Below are 19,841 nucleotides of genomic sequence, written 5' to 3' on the forward strand. Positions count from 1 at the left end.
AATCCAGTCCTGATCATTCTTTCCCTCACTGGTGCATTCAGCTCAGACTATGCAGAGCAGAGGCTCTAGACCAGTTAATCTCTCTTTAGCAAGTAAAAACCTAGCTAGTTTATTTTCAGCAAATAAAAAATATATGCTATTTTGATTTGTGATTTCCAGGGACTATCCCCTTCTGATGAATAAAGAAATAGGTATGTATGCACCTTAAACACTAAATGAAAGTCCTCAGCTTGCCCAAATCATTGCACGTCAAGTTGCAGCTAAAAAGGCAGTATTCTCATCTCTCCATCACACAACCTCATTTGTTATAAATAAAACCTTGATGCAAACAAAGCCAGAAAATACTATGTCCTGCTAACTTCCCCCAGACAGGTGCAGATAGGTGCTACCATGTTTGCCAATCACATTTCTGACACTGACCTAACATGAGGAGAAAACGGCTTAAAACTTGACCAGAGTCAATATCAAGACTGTAACAGAAACTGGAGTGTAAACTCAGGCTCCTATTATTGTAACCTCAGGATTTCTCTCAAATTCCTGCTTGGAAGTCATGCTTGCATTACTTAGAAAGATACTAAAATACTTCTTGTATAACTGCTCAGGAAAAGCTGTACATAGGGAATAAACTACTGAGCTGGCATTAATTTCATTTTACTCTAGTGTTCTGCAGTATGACATATTTTACATCAGCTCCACTGTGTAAGGTTCTTCTATCTATCAATTTAAAGAGAAAAGTTTGACATTAAATTTATTTCTTGGATAATATACTGGATGCTTCTGAAGTCTACACTGAAGCATGAAGTGATAGTGTCTGTTGAAGCCATCAGTTCTTATTGACAAGTCTGGTTAAATTATCAGGTTGTATGTAATTTTATTTGAGTGTAGGAAAATGAAGGTTATAGCCAAGAGCTTGGTGGGGTTTTCTTTCCTGAGATGATGATTTATTCATTTTGGCTTCAATAGCTACGGTGTCAGGCGTATTTTATATTTTTCCAACTTTGACACTTCAAACATTTGATTTCCCTTTGCAACTTCCAACCTAAAACATGTTTCCCATTATAGATATTCAAGTGACTGCCTTGCACACACTGACTCATGAGGCTGGTTTTTATTTTCACAAAATATATAACCCTATATGAATAAAATACAGATGGTGTCCAATACATTAAACACAGCAAATTTGCCATTCCCTCCTTCATCCCCTCTGTTCCATTCTCCAGATTTTCTGTAGCTGTATGAAATCTTATCAGCCTCAACAGCTCCGAGAGGACATGGTAACAGAAATTTGATGCCACTCATATTTGGCTTGCTACAATAAATAATGTGCAGTTTTTTTAATAATTAGTATTTTTCTGCAGGATTCTGCATTTGGAGCTCTGCTTTAAAGTGAGATGGATGTCCCTTGAAAGGTACTGAATAGCCAGCTGCACATGGTCCTTTGGTAGAGTTTGAATTAAGGGCATTCAATATGGAATATGGCACCAAATAACTTTCCGTCCCAGGTGACAGCTGGAGCAGATTCACTGGCCTCTTACATTGCCAAACAATTTGGAAGGAACAAAAATTCAATATATTAATAACATAGTAAATTAACAGAGTAAATTAGTAAAAACTGCTGGAATTAGTTGAACAAAAATTGTTCTGGGTTTTCTATGAAAGCATAAGGATTACAGTATAAACATGCATAAAAGTTTCATTAAATGCACATTATCCAGTTTTTGAAAAATATTCTGTCAGCATCACTAGATGGCATTGGAGGGTGCTTTATCTCATCATAGGAGAAAGGTAGCTTTTGTCAGCAGTCCATAGTAAATTTTATTAAGAACACTAGTAGTTAAGGAATGTATTCCAAGCAAGCTGAAGGCACGTTCTATGCAGCTTCGGTGAGGGAATTGCAACACGAAGCAAGAAGCAATGCTGGCTGAGCAGTCAGTACACTTGCTGCACTTTCCTTTTGTCACACACAAGGAGTCCAACATCTCCAAGCTAGAACTGGAAGGCTGAAATTCGGACAGATATAAATTGCAAAGGGTGCCAAAGAAATGGAGGACTGATATTACATGGGCTGGTGACTTCGGGGAGGTAAGAGTTAATTTGTTCCTGAGATTTAGGGTGGAATTTTTGGTACTGTATATTTGTTCCCCCCCCCCCAGCAAATTATACATATATTTATCACATAAATGTTATCTCTGTTTTCCTTACACCTTTTTTTTACTATATAGTTCTCATGTCCCTTTCCTACTACTTTTAGAATGAGATATGTTTGCCATCCTGTAATATTTGTGCTTAGCTTCGACATCCACTTTGGAATTACTACTAATTTTAGTCATCTACTCTTGCCCATCGATTGTAACTGCAAAGAAGCTGTGTTGCACCACAGCTACAGTGGTTTCTGAACTGCAAGATTATTACACTTACAGATTTATCTTTTATTCATACTCTTTAGCAGTTGGTAATAGGCAAAGAGCAGATTGTACCCATATAAACACATGATTCTAGGACTGTATATCAGAATAATTATAGGACATGGAACATATGTTGCAATACAAGGCAGCAAAACGGTGATTTCTTTTCACATCTGACACCTTGACCCACAATCTAAATCATTAAACTATTCAATTCTCCAGGTAGACTGTGCTGAGTCTGCTTCCAAATTCATTGCCTATACAACAAAATGGGCATTATTTTTTGCCTCTGTAATATTATCTTTGCTTAAGAGCTGTCTTATATCTAAATTCTGTAATGAATCATAAATCAGAGCTGTATACAGATGAAAACTTGACTTTTAATTGAAGCCTTTCCACTGTTCAAACAGGCTTTGGGTTTGTCACTCTTAGGACAAAAGAACAGGATGGTAAAACATGTAGAAATAGTAGTGTTCAAGCTGATCAAGCTCAAGAATGAGGTAAGACCTGCTAGTAAGTCATATAAGGTTTTTAATAGGTCATGAACTCACACAAAGCCAAGGTCTTGTATAAAACGTTAAGTACACCCACTTCTAAAAGTGCCACTGTGCCCCTGGTCATCTATTTGTCTGACTGGCTGCTCCGCATTCCTTCTGATGTATTTATAGAAAGCTGCAGTTTGTAAATACCAATTTGTACCATTATCTTCATACATGCCAGGTACTTGTAATATTGAAAACTGGGAATTGTTCTTAGGGCATACTTGAAGTCAGCAGAAGCATAATAAATAAGAATTGCATTATCCCTGTTAAATAGTAAGTGTAAACGTGTAGAACTCCTTTCCTGAGTTTATTAAATAGTAATGTGCTATGCCTTGCTAAAGCTTCCATCTTAAAGTAAGAGAGCTCTTCATGTTGTTTAACTCTCACAGAAACCTACACACGTGGCTTACACACACACACATATATATGTACATATGGGAAAATCAGTGTATTTTTCCTCACTTATTTGGTCTAAACATTTAGGTTCAAGAGGCAGGTTTTATTTAGTTCCTACTTTAGGAACTAGCTACTTTAAAATCTAATGGTCTGATTCTGGTTTTTGTGAACATAAATCAAGAATTAACCGAATTACACTGGTAAATTCAAGCTAAGTAAGATCAGACTTTGCCTTTATAATTTCAAGTAGCCACCAAATAGTTTAGTCTTCTTCGCAGTCATTTGCTGAAAAACTGTGGTTAGCAAGGATTTTTTGTTTACAAGCCCCAATTTCTAATAAATGTGTTGTTCTCCCTCTGGCTTGACATCAAAGACAGTTTCCTCACAAGGGTGCCTCCTACTGAATAATATTTCCCTTCAGTTTGCATGGGGAAGCAGAGAACCTATTACACAAAAGGTAATTGTTGACTTCATGCAGCTGCCAAGGGAAGAGTTAAAACTTTTATTTCCTTGATATTTTAAAAATGCAGCTCTTAAAAGCATCCATGTCAACTGGAAAAAAAAAAATCTCTTGTACTTACTTGCAAGCAACTTCCTCATTAGAATTAAAATGCCAAGGTCTATGTCTGTGCTGGAGGATGTATGTGGACCCTACAAGCCCTGGGAGCTGTCAGAGGTGGCCAGCCCAAGTCAGCCCAATGTGTCTCACGCCTGTTTAAAACTCAGGGAGACAAAAAAATATGTTTTCTTTAAAAAAGGGGATCGAATGATCACATCTTAAAAACCATTAAGCAGAGTATGATTGTAAAGTCTTTATATACTGCCTGTTTTTCACAACCTTCTTCTTTGAGTCCCATTTTCTTCTTTCTACAGTTGATTGATGAAAACTTCACTTGAGTCTTTTCAACCCAAAACTGTTTGACTTCTTTCAACAGTGTTTCACATGTTGACCAAAAGGTTAGGGATATGTTTTCCTGGAAATACTTGTGAAGAGTCTCACTGCTCCATTCTTCTTTTCCTTTCCCCCCCTCCCGCCCCCAGTAGCAGGTTTTAGTTAGTCTTCAAAGAATTTAGTGTGCTAAAGAATACAAAATAAGGTGCTCTCTACCAAAGTTTGAACATCCCTCTTCATATATTTCTTTCTGACAGGCAACATAACATGATCTCTGGATGTTCGCTATCACCTTCCATATGCTTTGAGTTACAAGTCTTCTAAATCATTCGCTTAATCTAAAATATTATCAACAAGAGTGTATTTTTTTGCTCTAAATAGCAACGGTTCATGAAGGTGTGAGGCCTTATAAGCATTAATAGGGTCAGCACTCCACATCCACCTGTAGAAGTGGACTAACAGTATATATCTTGCCCCTCTGCAGTTCTTGTAATGCATGCCTCCTACATGTTCCCAGGTTCGAGCAGGCTGTGGGAGAGAAGCAGTGCAAGACACTCCCATAGGGATCTCCTAGGGCTCTGCTCCCCATCATCGCAGCAGAGAGCCCATGTGGGTAGTGATGTTTTTCAGGATGCTTGTCCAACTGACTGATTAGTCATCAAGTCTACTCCTTTGCTCACCTAGTATGAACACAAAGCTGTGTTGACTTCTCATGAGCTGTGTGTAGTACAAGCCGATAAGGTGAATTTCAGAGGCAGGGGCAAGGTCTTTGCTTTGCACCTACCATGGTCAGGTCCTGCTCCAGGACAGTGGTCCCCAGCGGTCACCACACCATGTACAGTGACTGGCAATGGGAAGACCGGACCTCTTTCCAAGCTGCTGTCCTCCCTGCACCCCACTCTGCCATCCTTCTCGTAGAATTATAGAATGCCGTGAGTTGGAAAGGACCCACAAGGATCATCAAGTCCAGTAGGCAGCTGACACGAAGCCATGAAGGCACTTCAAAACCGCTCAGTTAACGCATGTTGAGAAAACTATTGCTCTGCATAGAAGTCAGCTGACAAATTTCATGGGAAATGTGGTGGTCACCGCTGGCAGAAGTACTATTCAAAGTGCCTCAGTGAAGCAGGGAGAGGCAGGGCCAAGCACATTAGGAATAGATGTACTCACACTAAACTGCTTTATCTCATGTTGGAAGAACATCCTTCTAATATTCTTCACAAGTATCTCACTTCCCATCCAGTCCCCACCACTCCTTATACAAATTTACCTGAGCTCCTCAGCTGGCAACAGGATCCATTTGTTCTCAGGCTTTCTGTCATGATGATGAATGCTTGTGGTGATAACACTAATTTCACCACAGATATCTCTTGGATGTGATGTGAGTTATAACAACCTGCTTCTAGAGTTGAATACATGAGACCTGAGATTCCACTTAAAAAGACATATTGATGTTGGGGAGAAGCTTTGAAAAATGACCAGAGAGAAAATAGTAGGCTCAGACAAGATACAGAAAAATAGAATAACACATCTTTATTTTGGTCTAAGCAAAGACCAAAGCTCTGAGCATCCCTCCTCTACATCCCTGAGGATGTTGGGCCAGAAGTGATGTTGAGCAGTGCCCACTTCATTGACTGGAGTCTGTTCACAGTGGTGGAGCTGGTGCCAGCCCTTCACTGAACCAAACCATCATGGAGGTGGAGGGCAGCTCTTGGAGATGCTCTGAGCCGCAGCCCGGCTGGGGCATCACGGCGCTGGATGGGACCGAACACTCAGCACAGCTCCTCACAGAGCCGCAGCACCCACCGCTTCACACAGCTCTCACTTCTCCAGATTGTGGCAGTGACTCAACATCCTGCTTAGCACTTCATTTTGTGCACAGCCAACTGGTTTTTCACTGAGGAAATAAGCTCTCCCTGTTCAGCGTGACATGTACATAAATATGTGTACACATACACACACGTGCGCACACGCAGGCAGACATTAGCCCTTTAAAGCCCCGTGAGTGTCTTCTTTCATATTTCTACCTTGTGGCTTGAAGAAGCCAGGAAATGTAAAAAGCAGTCAAAATGTTAAGGGGGGACAAAAAAAACCCAAAAAACAGATAGAAATGCCTTTTCCACAGAAAGCGCTGGCCCAGACCTGCCAGCTCACTGTGTTCCTTGCTTCCTCCTCCTCCTCCTCTTCCTCTTTGGCTTCTCGGAGGGTTCCAAGGCACAAGCGCCAGGCAGGCACTTTGCTGAATCAGACCCACTGCTGCCAAAGACACTTTCCCCCCAGAAACTCAGACTTCTACCAGTGCTTATTAGAGCTATTAAAATCACTTGCTGTAGTATCACACCTCTCTCATTAAGATTTTAATCAGCATTTCCACTGGAAAGCCTTACTCTCAGAGAGTTACAAAACTGCCTGTATAAAGCTGATTGCCACTGAAATTTAGAATCCGGTTTCTTGGCTCGTGGTTACGTTTCTTTCTTGCTTACTTGATCGCTGCAAAAGCTGATGTAAATTGGTTTGGCAAGTTTGTTTAATTCCAGGGATAAACAATTCCTGACTTCAGAGGCATAGAGGCATTTTTTTTCCAGTGTGCAGAAAGTGATGGAATGAAATTATCCTGTTACCTGCCTACAATATTAAAGAACTACCCCAGATAGCTTTTTTTTTTTTAAAAATTGTAAATGTTGATATTTTTTCCTAGGAATGCAACTGAATAATTTAACCATTCGCATTGTTTTTAAACACTGAATATTTTTGGAGCAGTGTTCAGTGCTTAATGGGAAGGCAATCATGGGAGGTTAAAGACTTTCAAAATACATAGCAGCACCTCAGTGCCAACAACCCATAACACTTCAACGAACTGTGCAGCATGTGTTGGCACGATTTATGTAGCAATTTTAAAAGAATCTGTAGTGTTTGTTTATTACCACAGCATGATTGATGGGTTCCTAAGTGCAGGGCGACACAATCAGCTGAGCTACTACGGCTGGGAGTTTGATAATTTGTGAGTTACAGCCATTACAGCATGTCATTCCAGTCAACTGCCAGAAGTCACCAGGGTATCAGTGACATCAGAGAAACCGCAATGAGATGAGAACCGCTGCCAAGTGTCACCATCTCTCCTGCACAGTCACGCAGGCTCCGAGCACTCCTGCCCAGCTTCCCTGGTTCTCCTGCTCTCCCTGTCGGACCGCTCTTGATAAAGTCCGGTAAGAATAAACCACAATTTAGCCCGATCAGTACTTCCCTTGGGTTCTTCTCTCACGTTCATCCCTCCCAAATGTTAAAAGACTAGTACGGATATGACCCAAACTACAGAGAAAGAAAGGCTGCTCAACCCTTGTCTTCTAATGGTCACTTGCTTTGCGACATGCAACCATGTAGACAAAGCCACCATGTATCCCCAGAAACACACTGCTCACTGGAAAAACCTCAGTTCCTTCCTGGAGAAAATATCCCAGGCTTAAGTTTACATACAATACATTCTGTGTAAGTCTTCACTGGATGTAGGCATTTATTTGCAACACAAAAAAATCAACTATGAAAGAAATGGTATTTCTCTTTTATTTTTTTTTTTTTTTACAAAAATAAACAATTTGAGAAACAAAAGCATTTTTTTCCGACTGTACAAACTACAAAACAGTATGACATTGGTCACTTTAGCATTTACTTTATTGCTTTCACTGAAAGCAAATTTTCTAGACACACCATGCCTGTAAAACACATTTTACATAGAATTAAGGCTATTTGCCATTATTAAGGTCATTTAATTCATTCAGTCTAAGAATTAGCAAGCGGTGCCTTAGAAAACCAAGGGTTTGATTATAAAAAAATATGAATAACTGCAAGATAGTCATTAAATTAGTCCTGTTCCACCAGCTGGATTGCTTCACCAGCCTGTCAAAGATGTGGCTTCCTGAACAATTCAAACTCAGTTCAACAAAAGTCTTAAGCACAGGCTTAATTGTAAGCATATGCTTAGGCCTATCCCTATTCAGCAAAGCACTCGGCACTTGGGAAGTCCCTACCCTTTCAGTGAGTCTATTCATATGCTTATGTGATTTGCTAGACCTACAAAATGGCTCTTTTAAATTAAAAATGAAACTTTATGATAACATTGGAAGCAAAAATGAAAATTAGCAACAGCCTTGCAATTCTAAACATAACCAATTCCTTCCTTTTGACAAATATGCTGGCATTGCATATTTGATAACTTTAACACAAATGCTGATTGTCTTCAGAAATGTTTGCTATTCAGCTTACAAACTGATATGCTTCAGTTACTCTGTTGTGATTGTACGTGCCCAAATAAATATCAGTGGAGGATACAGACCTCCCATAGAAATTATCAACTTTCATCCCTGTGCACATATGCACAGGTCAGAAATATTATGCTAACCTTGGTTAGAAAAGCCAGAGCTGCCAGCTGATTTATAACCAAAATTATGCCCTAACAGTGTATCATATCTTGTATTTTGCTTTGTTTTTTTTTTTAAAAAATCACATTTTCAAAATGTTGGTTTATTGCACATTCATCCTGGTCATGCAGGTTATTTTTTTAAAGTTTTGTTTAGCACTCTATAGATTAGAATGAGTAATAGTGCAATTATCTCTCCGGCCACAGCCACCCTATACCTAACAGCTGCCTATATTTATACACAAACAGCTCTTGTCACTCATGTGTCAGACTGAGCCACTTTAGGTGTCAGTCTGTCACCTTCACATATGTTATCTTGTCAGGATCAGGCATGATATGATTTGAGGCCATCTTGAAGAAGACAAGCTGCCGACCTGCACCAAATAGGAAAGGGGACGGGGGAGGGGGAAAGGAAAAAAAATATTTAGAAACAATAAGTAAAAGGTTGCAAAATTTAAGACATTAACATTTCATATTCTTCTTCAACCTTTGCATTCTTTGGGCAACCCGAGAGTGAACTCTTTCTTAACATCACTTGGTATAAAAGTGAAATGCTTCTGTCTAAAATGACACTGAATCTCTTCTGCCTTCAGCAGGTTTACTCTTACCTAATTATGGTCAAGGTATAGCTGTGCACAGCCAACACAGTAAATGAAGGAAAGGTCTGAAGACCTTAATACAAAGTTCACATGACCTCTAAAAAATGTATTTAAAGACTCTCCCACTGGCAAAACCAGGCTGGAGTTCAGGGCATCCATTTGATTGTACAGGAGCAATATCACTTTTGCATGCTTGAATCTTCGGAAAACTGATCAATGCAATGTATGTTAAACATGACTTTCCCTGAAATAGCTCTTGCTGATCATATCGCAGCTCTGGGTTTTAAACAAGCTGGAACAAGGTCTCTATTCCTCACATAAAGATCACCAGCAAGTAACAACAGCCTGGGCAGCGTGAGGCACCTGCCACACACACACCCAAGGCCAGCGGGGTCTGAATTTGGTGAGGTGTCATTCAGTGTAATTTGTTGGGGTGGCAGCACAGCTCCTGTATCTCCCCACGTTTACTGACCTGGCATCTTACTCCATCCCTGCCCCTGGTTGAGCACCTGCCATACCCCAGACACACACTGCCACTGCTTGTCCCTGGAGCAGAGGCCACGGGGAGACTTCCCACTGCCATTCAACCACTGCCCTCCCCCTCTCTGAACTTAAGAAAACCAAGCTACTTTTGCTATTTACTCCCAGCCTGCCTCTCTAGGGGGCTCCCATAACGCTATTTTCTTAAAAAGTATCACACAGCAAATGGGATCCCTCAACTACAGAGCAAATTTCTGTTCTGTGGATTCCAGAGACTCCTGTGCTCATGCATCAGAAATGGCACGGTAAAGGGAATGATAAACAAAACTGGAAATACTGCTACTATATCTCATTTGCTTTTAATATTATAGTCTGGGACAGAAGGTGCTCTAAAATTCCTATGAATTTCCCTCTCCCATAATAACTACTTTTTTAGTATATTAATTAACTTCAATAGTCTGAGTATAAATAGTCTGACATGACGACCTAGTAGTCACTGGTTAGCCACAGGGAAGGTTAGCATAAATTAGCTGTTTCTAGGTTCCATGGAAGTATCTATTCAAACCTCTCAGAAGCAGAAAAAATGCAGAAAGCTGTAGCAGTACAATGCCTAAAACACTCTGAAACCTACACTCTGAAACCTATCTAATCATTTGTGATGCTTTCAGAGCTGGGAACCTGCTAGGCATGTATATAAGCCTGGCTTTGGTAGGCATTTATGTTGCTCAACTCAGCACACCTAAAGCACCCAACTGCACACAGGGTAAATTTTAACTTTAAGGTTAAGATGTGTTGTGATCACAGATGTACAGACAGAAAGCTGAGCCTCAGGGCCTACATAACTTGCCATCCTAACACCTGTGGCAGAGCGATTACTTCCACCAGCTGTCCCCAGGTTTGGCTGGCATCAGCCACCCTTCCTCCCAAAGACAGGAGCAGGGGAGCCCATCTGGCCTAAGCAGAAAACGGCAATCACAGGCACGGAAACATCCCTGTACATATGGAGATGACACACTGAAGAAAAACTCTCCCTGACTTCACTGGGGGTTTAACCTCAGGTGAAGGTGACAAAAGAACGTGGATTTGGTTCACTGCACCTTACAGGCACAAACTGCCAGCTGAGGGGCCAGGGCCAGCTGCTCTCCGGGGCATGCGGGGATGGGGTCGCATTGGGAGCTGGCTGCGGCCTTCAGCTCTTTGAACCCCTCAAACACTCCTGAACCACGGCTGCCGGGCATTTTTAGCAGAGTTGTGACATTTTTGTTTTTCAGATTGCTCTGGAGTTGCCTGGAATAGGCACAGGTCTGGTGCAGAATCAGCGAGCCAGGGCCAAGTCTCCACTTGATGTCAATCAACACTGACAGCCTGCCTTCAGGGGAACCACACGAGGACTGCCAGGCCCACAGACCTTTGAAAGTCTATTTTGCTTTTCAACAAGTGTATTCTGTCAGACAAGAAAATGAGTTGTGGTAGCAAATGGGATTTTCCCCTGGAAGTTCTGCTTCACAGAATCATAGAACAGTTTGGGTTGGAAGTGACCTTCAAAGCTCATCTAGTCCAACCCCCTGCAATGAGCAGGAACATCTTCAACTACATCAGGTTGCTCAGAGCCCTGACCAGCCAGGCCTTGAATGTTTCCAGGGGCCGGGCATCTACCTCCTGGCTGGGAAACCTGTGCCAGTATTTTACAACCCTCATTGTAAAAAATTTCTGCTTCTACCTGTTTTTAAACCCTACCTCCTCACTGTCCTTTAGCCAAAGCCCTATTGCTAGAAGCACAGTGCTCCCATCAGCGGCAGGGCATCTCTGACACCAGCCAGGAAGCCCCAGCTAGATGCACAGGAGAACCTGTTTGGTTTTGTGTCAAACTGCAACAACCATATGATTGGGCAGATTAATTTAAATCCAGATGTTGGACCATGTCCTGTGCAATTAACTGCAGAAACAGGTCACAGGTTTTTGTTGTTTCTGCTGCTCTGCTTTAAAACAAAATTTCGGACCCTGCGGTTTGGAGACCTATGATCCATGTGCTGCAGCCCTCTGATGTCAGGACCTTGGAGTCCATGCGTGGGTTCCTGCTCCCCTGATGGCTGGCAAAGAGAAGCTTCACCAAAAACCAAACCAGCTCAGCTGGAGCTCCAGAAACTACCCCATTTCTAGCTCCGTTTCTGGGCTCCCACAGCCTAGTGCAGCACACTCCTCAAACTGTATTGAAACACTTAAAGCAGACAGAACATGTGACACAGCTGCTGCTTCTGCTCTGCAGCATCCGTGACCTACCTGTCCAAGTTGTCTGGTTAGTCAGTACAAAAGCTTTGCACTGGGAGTAGCTGTCACAGATCTCAATGGCTTCGCTGACATCAAACACGGAGAGGAGGCAGCCCTTATGATGGTAAGATGGCCAGCATCTGTAGTTCTCATCAGGAATAAAAGCTTCAGGCACCCGTCTGTACTCTGCAAATAACCAGAGCAAAGCAATCATTTTCAAAGCTCCCACAAACTGTTTGTTTTTAACAGGCAAGTTTTATTATAACAGCTTAGGAACAGGATATAAGATGGAAAAGGTGACAGGCTAGACTGTACCAGCCCGGGTTTACTCCCATACGTGTTTATAGCTCTGCACCTTACTTTCCTTTTCCTTTCCTCCTTTCTTCTTCTCACCTTTTTTTCCAAAAAGCGCCTGTAAATAAACAGTCTGTGCACAAAACCCTTTCCCCTTCCCCACTGCGTAGGCGAGGTTTTGGCTTTATTAGGAGTTTTACAGGAAGAATGTCCCATTGAATAAACAGCATCCACTTGAATGAAGTGACTCACTGTCCTACTTCTGAACAGTGAGCAGGATTGTCGGGGTGAGACCTGACCAGGCGTTCCCAGCCCTCCCCCTCCCGCAGAAGAGCATGCGATTTTTCTCCATCTCCTTTAGAGAAGGAAGAAAAGACAGGCTTTTAATTAAGCAAACTTTTTTTTTTTTTGCTTGCTCAGATTAGCGCAAAAGAGGAGTCACTTGATGGGCCTCCGAAGAGAAGGGGAAGGAAAAAAAGCAGGGGGAGCATGTCAGTGTGGTTCTTGCCCATCACCTCGGCGCTGCCCGGCCAGTGGCTCTACTCCCTTGGCTGCCGTTCAGTCTCACTGGCCTTTCTGAGTTGCCTCTTGTGCTCTGTTCACAGCTCCTCTTGCCTTCCCAGCTGCTGACAGGGGCTTCTCTAATGAATGCATCAGCAAATTCAACTCATCATTTATAAACATTTCTACTTAGCATCCAGCCACACAAATGGATGGTTCCCTCCTGTCTCTCCACCCCCCACATCCTATTCAAAAAAACAAATGCATTCTATATTTCTTCTAATTCTACCTATTATGGAAAACAGAGCTGCCAGCCCTGACTCACAGCCTATTCTTAAGTTACTTTCGTTCAGGCAGTTTCTGCCTCATGTTGCAGATTCAGCCTGCTAAAATTTCAGGCAGCACATTGTACGGACATCAAGTCAAAGGCGAGCGTGCCTGCTACTCTAAACTGCCAGTATTTCAACTGGGAAAAGAAGTACACATCCAAAAGTGCTCGTTTACACTCCACAGTCTGAAACAGTGGGAAACAAATGCAGTAAATGTGTTCTATTTTAAGCCTGGCTCATTAAAAGTATCATAAGAAACATTCCCAAACAAGAAGCAAAATCAGAGATGATCGTGCCCCACTTAAAGCTAAGGCAAATAAGTTTTCATTAATACAGAAAATGCAGCCTCAGTGACATGAAGAAAAAAAATCAAAATGTAGTTCTACATTACAAATGGTGGTTTCTCCATCAAAACTACAAAAGCATTTCTTCTGAAGAGAAGTCAGAGCATAAATTAAATTACTACTGGCTAGATAGGCAAAGTTCCTTTTTTCAAATTTCTGTATCAACTGTATAACGTAACAATAACTGAATGTAACTGAATAATATTCTCTTATCTCTGTATGGTAACTGCTCAGTATTTATTTGTACCTCACAGCCAAGGTCAGTAAAATTATATGTGCAAATACAATTAAAAAAAACCAATTCACCATTGTTGGCACCATATACAACTATCTGTCTCAGTCTGCGTGCCGTGTTGACTGGATATAAAATATGACTATCCATGAGTTTTCTTTGCACAGCTACAGAAGTTCCACCCATCGCTGCACAGCATCAAACTCCAGGCCACAGAGGATGTTCGCAGAAGGACAGAACTGGCTGCAGCAGCGGATGATGAAGCATCTGCGTGATTCTCTGTGTCAACAGGGATCGTGCCCTGGCCCTTCCCCTGGGTGCTGTCAGAGCCTGTTGGGCTCCACGCCGGGGCTGGGATGGAGCCGCAGCATCCCTCAGCACGCTGTCAGGGCACTGAGCAGAGCAGCCTCACATCACATCATGTATTTTTCTCCGTGCAAGGCAGAAGGCAATTTAGAAGACCCTTATTTTGAATTACCGTTCAATTTTTAAACTCCTCTGTGCAGAGATATGCCTCTTAATATGCCTACAGCACCTTCCTTCTTCCAAACGTTGTTCTTGGTACAGCTGCCAGGGGTTAGGCTATCGGCTGATGTAAACAGATTTCAAAAGAGCGGCAGTGATTTATGTGACCTGAGGCTCTGTCAGAGGTAGGAGATAAAGTTCTCCCTTTCTATTGACTTTTTCAAGGTGACTGAGCCTGGTAAATCATTTGGGCAGCTTGGACACATTAATCAACAGAGTTAGGCCAGCAATAACTGTGGTGGTGATGGCGAGGTCCTGGCTTGTGGGTGGCAGAGGGGATGGAAACCTCCACACCAGTATTTAGGGCGGTCTCACCATGCAGCAGAACCCTGTGGCCATCCCTACTGTCCTTGCGACTCCCAACCGGTTCCCACACAAAGGAAGCCACCATCACCATCTGCAGTGACCCGTGGGAACAGGGTAGCGTTAACAGGCACACAACAACACAACCCACAGGCAAAGAGCATCTTTCTTGGCTGGGAGATCACCAAGCACCAGACAGGTGAAAATACAGTCCCTGGAGTCTATGTGAAGCACAGAGACATGCAGCCTCCACAAAGGCAGCTTCTGGCAGCTCTCTAGAACTGGCACAGACTGCTGGATGCCAGCAGTTTGGAGATGTGAGTCTCCTGCCTGCGGGGGAAGGCAGGAGGGCAGGCCCTCTCCCTGCTTGTGTGGCCCGCGGCAGGGATGGCTGCCCAGGACCACCTTCCCCCATGGGAAGGCAGCCACGAGGAGAAGAGAGTGGGACACATGATGACCCCACACCCTGGCTCAGACTCCCAAACCAGCCATGACGTGCTCCCACCACCCCGGCAAGCCAACACGAGATCTCCTCTTAAGCTATCACAGTTGGAAGTGGTCAGACACTCCCTGCAACACCGAGTGCTGGTCTGAGGAAACCACATTTTTCTCCAAAACTCACTTTATCTCGAGCGGAGCAAGGTAGCTGCTTTCCCCATTTGCACGGCAAAGGCAAATATCTCTGGAATCTCATGTTTACACAGTGACAAATTAGGGAGCTGACCCCTGAGCCCTTATTTGTACAAGTTGTGAAGAAATGTACTTCTCTTCCATGCACGAGAAGGGCGCTCCTGAAGGATGCCCCTCTGTCAAGATGTGCCCCGGCAATGACAGGAGCCTCCCGCTCCTCCTTGCAGCCTATCAGCCCCAGACAGCAGGACAGCTGGGATGCCCCAGACCTTTAAATGAGCATCCTGGTCCCTACAGTACACTCACCAGCTCAGTGAAACTCCATTGGTGTAAAGACAGCCCTAGCTCAGGTTTTTGTCCTGCCAAGACTTGAAACATGCTTAAATGGAGTCCATGGTATTTGAAGACTCAGGGCAGTAAATCACATCATAAAAAGGTCAAAGTTCTGGTCGATTTCCAGACTAATGGTGTTTAAAACCAATAAATACTTGCCTAATACTATAAATGCAGCCATAAATTTACACTTTTGCATACATACACGTAGCCTGACACAGAGTACATAAAGTCTATCAAGGTAATGGCAAGGAATAGATGAGAGAAACACAAGACACTCCTGCTAGTATCACAATGGAAAAATAAAGCTTTTCTCCATCTACTGATTGTGTGGGGATTGAAGCAAATAAATATAATGCAGTAAACTTGATCTTGATGTCACTTATGACAGATTTACTCCAACTTAACATATGGGAGCTGATTTGCTGCTCACAGTTATACAAATAAATCCCACTAGGAAACATTTATCCTGCCCTGTAAACAATTTGAAACTTCAAAATACCTTGCTATGGTGAATCTGGGCAATCCTCAAAAGTTCTGGTTTGCAATATTTTTAATAGTTTTAAAATATTTTTACAAGTTTGTTCTGGTCAATCAAAATATGCTGTTTCAATCAGGTCAAAATCTTCTTAGAAGTTTCCTACAGCACTATCCAGCCCCCACAGCAGCCACGGTGATATTCAAACCACACACCTCCTCTTGACAGGTAAAAGCGGAATGTTTAAAAGAAACCTGCACCCAGGATAGGAGCTATAAAAGAAAGTCAATGCTTCAAAATCTCCTTCTAAATTTTTTCTATCAAAAATCACCTGCATTGTCCCAGAGCCGATTAAAATCTATAAACATACTAATTTTCACTGTACTAGACTGAATCATATAAATAACTCCACAAGTATATAATAAACTATGTGAAACCACCTGTGGTTTCCCCCCCTTTTAGCTTGTTTGAATCACCCTAAATCTGACTTTAATCAGTCCTAATGACCGTTTATTTCAGCCACAGCAGCCAATTGCATTTTTACTACCAACTAGAGCTACTCATTGGAAATTTGCCCAGTTTTCTAGTTATCACCTGGCAATACACCATGGGTCAATGACACAGATGCAGTAATGTTCATCCTTGAGAGAGAAATCATGTCGCTGCTTCTCCTCCCTCCTCTTTTCGAGAGGAACATGGGCTGTCAAACCTGGATTTGCTTTTAATTGCTTTGCTTACAAGTAAATAGCAAGAGCCTGATCTTGCTGATGTCAGCAAAATGTGGTATTGAGCAGTGTTTTGCTCTACAGTCTCCATCGAGTCCCAGGGAGCTTAAGGAGAAAGAATCGGATCCTAAACAGACAATAATACACTTACGTTTTTAGTGTGCTTCATTTTATGCTGAAATTTTCCTCGTGCTTCAATCCCTCACATTTAAACACACTTCTGACAACAGGCCTCACTGAGCCGTATGTGCAATTGTGCTACAAAAAGCTATTTTTTTGAGTATGTCTGAGAAAATGACATGCTAGGCATATCCCGCGTGTCTCTGTTTTCAATCATTTCTGACGAATCCCAACTGTTGGGAAGGACAGACAGGCCTGGCAGGACAGGGGTTTGCCGTCAGACTGGGGGATAGCCCTGCTTCTCTGGTGGGTATTTTTGTCCTTTGGCTGTTTCCCGCACGCAGGCTGGAAGTGAAGGAAGGCTCGCCTCTTTTTATACGCTTCTATTGTGCTTACAGAAGAGCCATATTTAAATCGGTATGCAGGCTGTCACTGAAACACAAATAAATAGGAGAAGAACGACATGTTCCCTTACATGTTATTTCCGTTAACATGACGCAGCTGGAGTGGTTTCCCTGTCTCCTGCCCCACAGTGCAGGGCCACGCACCGGCTGCAGCTATGGAGCCACCTCTGAGGTGCACATCGATTTACCGAAGGCAACCAGCACAAACTAGGGCCACAGATGCCTGTCAGCCACATCTGGCCCACTTGCTCATAAAAACAATGATGCTGATGATGGATGAGCCAAAAGGTGTATAGGGTGTATAGGGTAATTAAGCCTGAAGACCCCAGGGTTTGTAAAAGACACTCAGTGACTTCTTCAGTGTTCTTCCGAGGAGCTGAGGACCTAACCCATCAGCAGAAAGCATTTTGTTGTACACTGCCAAGTTGGACCTGGAGGATCACAGAGCCATAGAACAGTTTGGGTTGGAAGGGACCTTCAAAGCTCATCTATTCCAAACCCCCTGCAATGAGCAGGGACATCTTGAACTAGATCAGGTTGCTCAGAGCCCCATCCAGCCTGGCCTTGAATGTCTCCAGGGATGGGGCATCTACCTCCTCTCTGGGAAACCTGGGCCAGTGTTTTGCCACCATCACTGTAAAAAATTTCTTCCTCATGTCTAGCCTGAATCTCCCCTCTTTTAGTTTAAAACCATCACCCCTTGTCCTATCACAACAAACTCTGCTAAAAAGCCTGTCCTCATCTTTCTTATAGGCCCTCTTTTTAGTACTGAAATGCCACAATAAGGTCTCCCTGGAGTCTTCTCTTCTCCATGCTGAATAACCCCAGCTCTTTCAGTCTGTCCTCCCAGCAGAGCTGTTCCAGCCCTCTGATCATCGTGGTGGCCTCCCCTGGCCCATTTCCAACAGGTCCATGTCTTTCCTGTACTGAGGACTCCAGAGCTGGATTCAGAACTCCACGTGGGGTCTCACCAGAGAGGAAGGGCAGAATCAGCTCCCTCGACCTGCTGGCCACGCACCTTTCGGTGCAGCCCAAGATACAACTGGCCTTCTGGGCTGCAAGTGCATGTTGCCAGCTCATGTCCAAACTTTCATCCACCAGTACCCCCAGCCTTCCCTGCAGGGCTGCTCTCAATAGAAGAACTTTACTGACTGCAGAACATGTTCCTCAGTGAAGAGGGCATATGGTTTGCAGGATGGAGATACACATGAGCAACAGCCCTGCCGTATTTGCAGTGCGATATGAGTGCAAAGGAACCTGCTCCTGTGTTCCTCTGCATGCTGGGATTGCCAGGCTGCTAATGCAAACACCTCTGTGCAAGGCAACACATAGAGACTTTCTACCAGCGCTTGCAGCCCAGTGCACCTTTTCTCCTCAGCTGGCTGTGAAGTAGCCTGGAAGTCCCTGGGAAAAAAACACCCGAGGCACAAGCGCCAGATAAAACAGGAATCTGGGCTGCAGCATGTTCCCAGCTGAGTCTTCAAGCTCCTTCAGCAGAGTACTTCTAGCCCTGGCACTGTAGCCTGCTGTAGGGTATGCAAACTGCCTCAAATAATATTCCAGCAACCTTGCAAAATTTTTCTCTCACACATACACATGTCCACAAACACCACCACCCCACCTCCCCCCACCTCAATTTCAATAATTCTTGGGTGGATTTACAATTTCCTAAGCAGGTTGCTATAGTGACCTTGCAGAATATTTTTTCAAAACACCGTTGTACTGTAAATGTTTACATACAGCATAATCCTGCCAAATTGTCTTAAGACAAAGGAAAACACAAAGTGTCTTTGCTTTATGTCGAGCCTTCCAGCTTTTTTAGCGTTGAGAATGTACTTTCAACTAACAGCAGCAAATTATGCCTTTCTGTGGGCTTGTACACCCTCAGGTCTAATAATGGGTCATCTATTAGCTTTAATGAATAACAAAGGTATCAGATTTACTAGTGTTAGCTGATTCAACGTATTTCTGAGTAAATTCAGAGTTAACTGAAGGGCTGGGGCTTAGCTCAAGGGCCAGACACCCAGTTGGTACAAATCAGTATCACTTGATTGAAGTAATAAAAATGTTGATACTGGGGCAGGACTTTACTGATGAACATCAGTAGATTTTTTTTTATAGTCTTCTTAATCTGAATAATTAATGGAACAATTTAATTATTTTTAGATAACATGTCAAAAAAAAAATATATGGTTCCTGTTTCAATTCACATTCTTCTGGATTCCAGCAAGAGAGACCAAGAGTCAGTGGAATATAAAAGTATTTGCTCATGGTGTTGTTTTAAACACTGTAATGTTCCTATATCAACATTAACAGTAGTGTGATTTATGATTACAGAACACATACATAGCTATCAAATGTCTCCCGTGCCTCTACTCTGTTTCTAAGATACTAAAGCAAAGTCCAGAGCATAATATAATTTACAGCACTATAAAATCTTTTACAATTGAAGCACAGTGAAAGCTTAATATCCAAGACCTTCTGTAATATGACTATGACATCTTGTTAAACTTTATTTATGGGAACGCTAGGGTTGACAAGAACTTTCTTCATGTCACTTCCCTACTGATTATCAATATCACCTTTCTCACTTCATGGTGTTTATAGGAGGAGGTCTTCCTTTTGAA

At 42.8% G+C, this 19,841-nt stretch overlaps 1 protein-coding gene across 2 annotated transcripts in view; it reads right to left on the minus strand.

The window, feature by feature from the left end:
- Window positions 1–7,778: 7,778 nt before the first annotated feature.
- Window positions 7,779–19,841, minus strand: part of PKDCC (protein kinase domain containing, cytoplasmic) — a 40,682-nt gene continuing 28,619 nt past the window's right edge. The window contains exons 6-7 of one of the 2 annotated variants that reach the window (XM_005512514.4): window positions 12,009–12,182; window positions 7,779–9,023 (exon numbers count right to left, since the gene is read on the minus strand). In XM_005512514.4, coding sequence (XP_005512571.2) covers window positions 8,938–9,023; window positions 12,009–12,182 — 260 coding nt within the window. In that variant the 3' untranslated portion in view covers window positions 7,779–8,937. Of the gene's footprint in view, window positions 9,024–12,008; window positions 12,932–19,841 lie in introns of those variants that run through there. The other variant, XM_065058320.1, reaches the window with a different exon arrangement.

This window comes from Columba livia, chromosome 3 (assembly GCF_036013475.1).
Source record: "Columba livia isolate bColLiv1 breed racing homer chromosome 3, bColLiv1.pat.W.v2, whole genome shotgun sequence".
NCBI lineage: Eukaryota > Metazoa > Chordata > Aves > Columbiformes > Columbidae > Columba > Columba livia.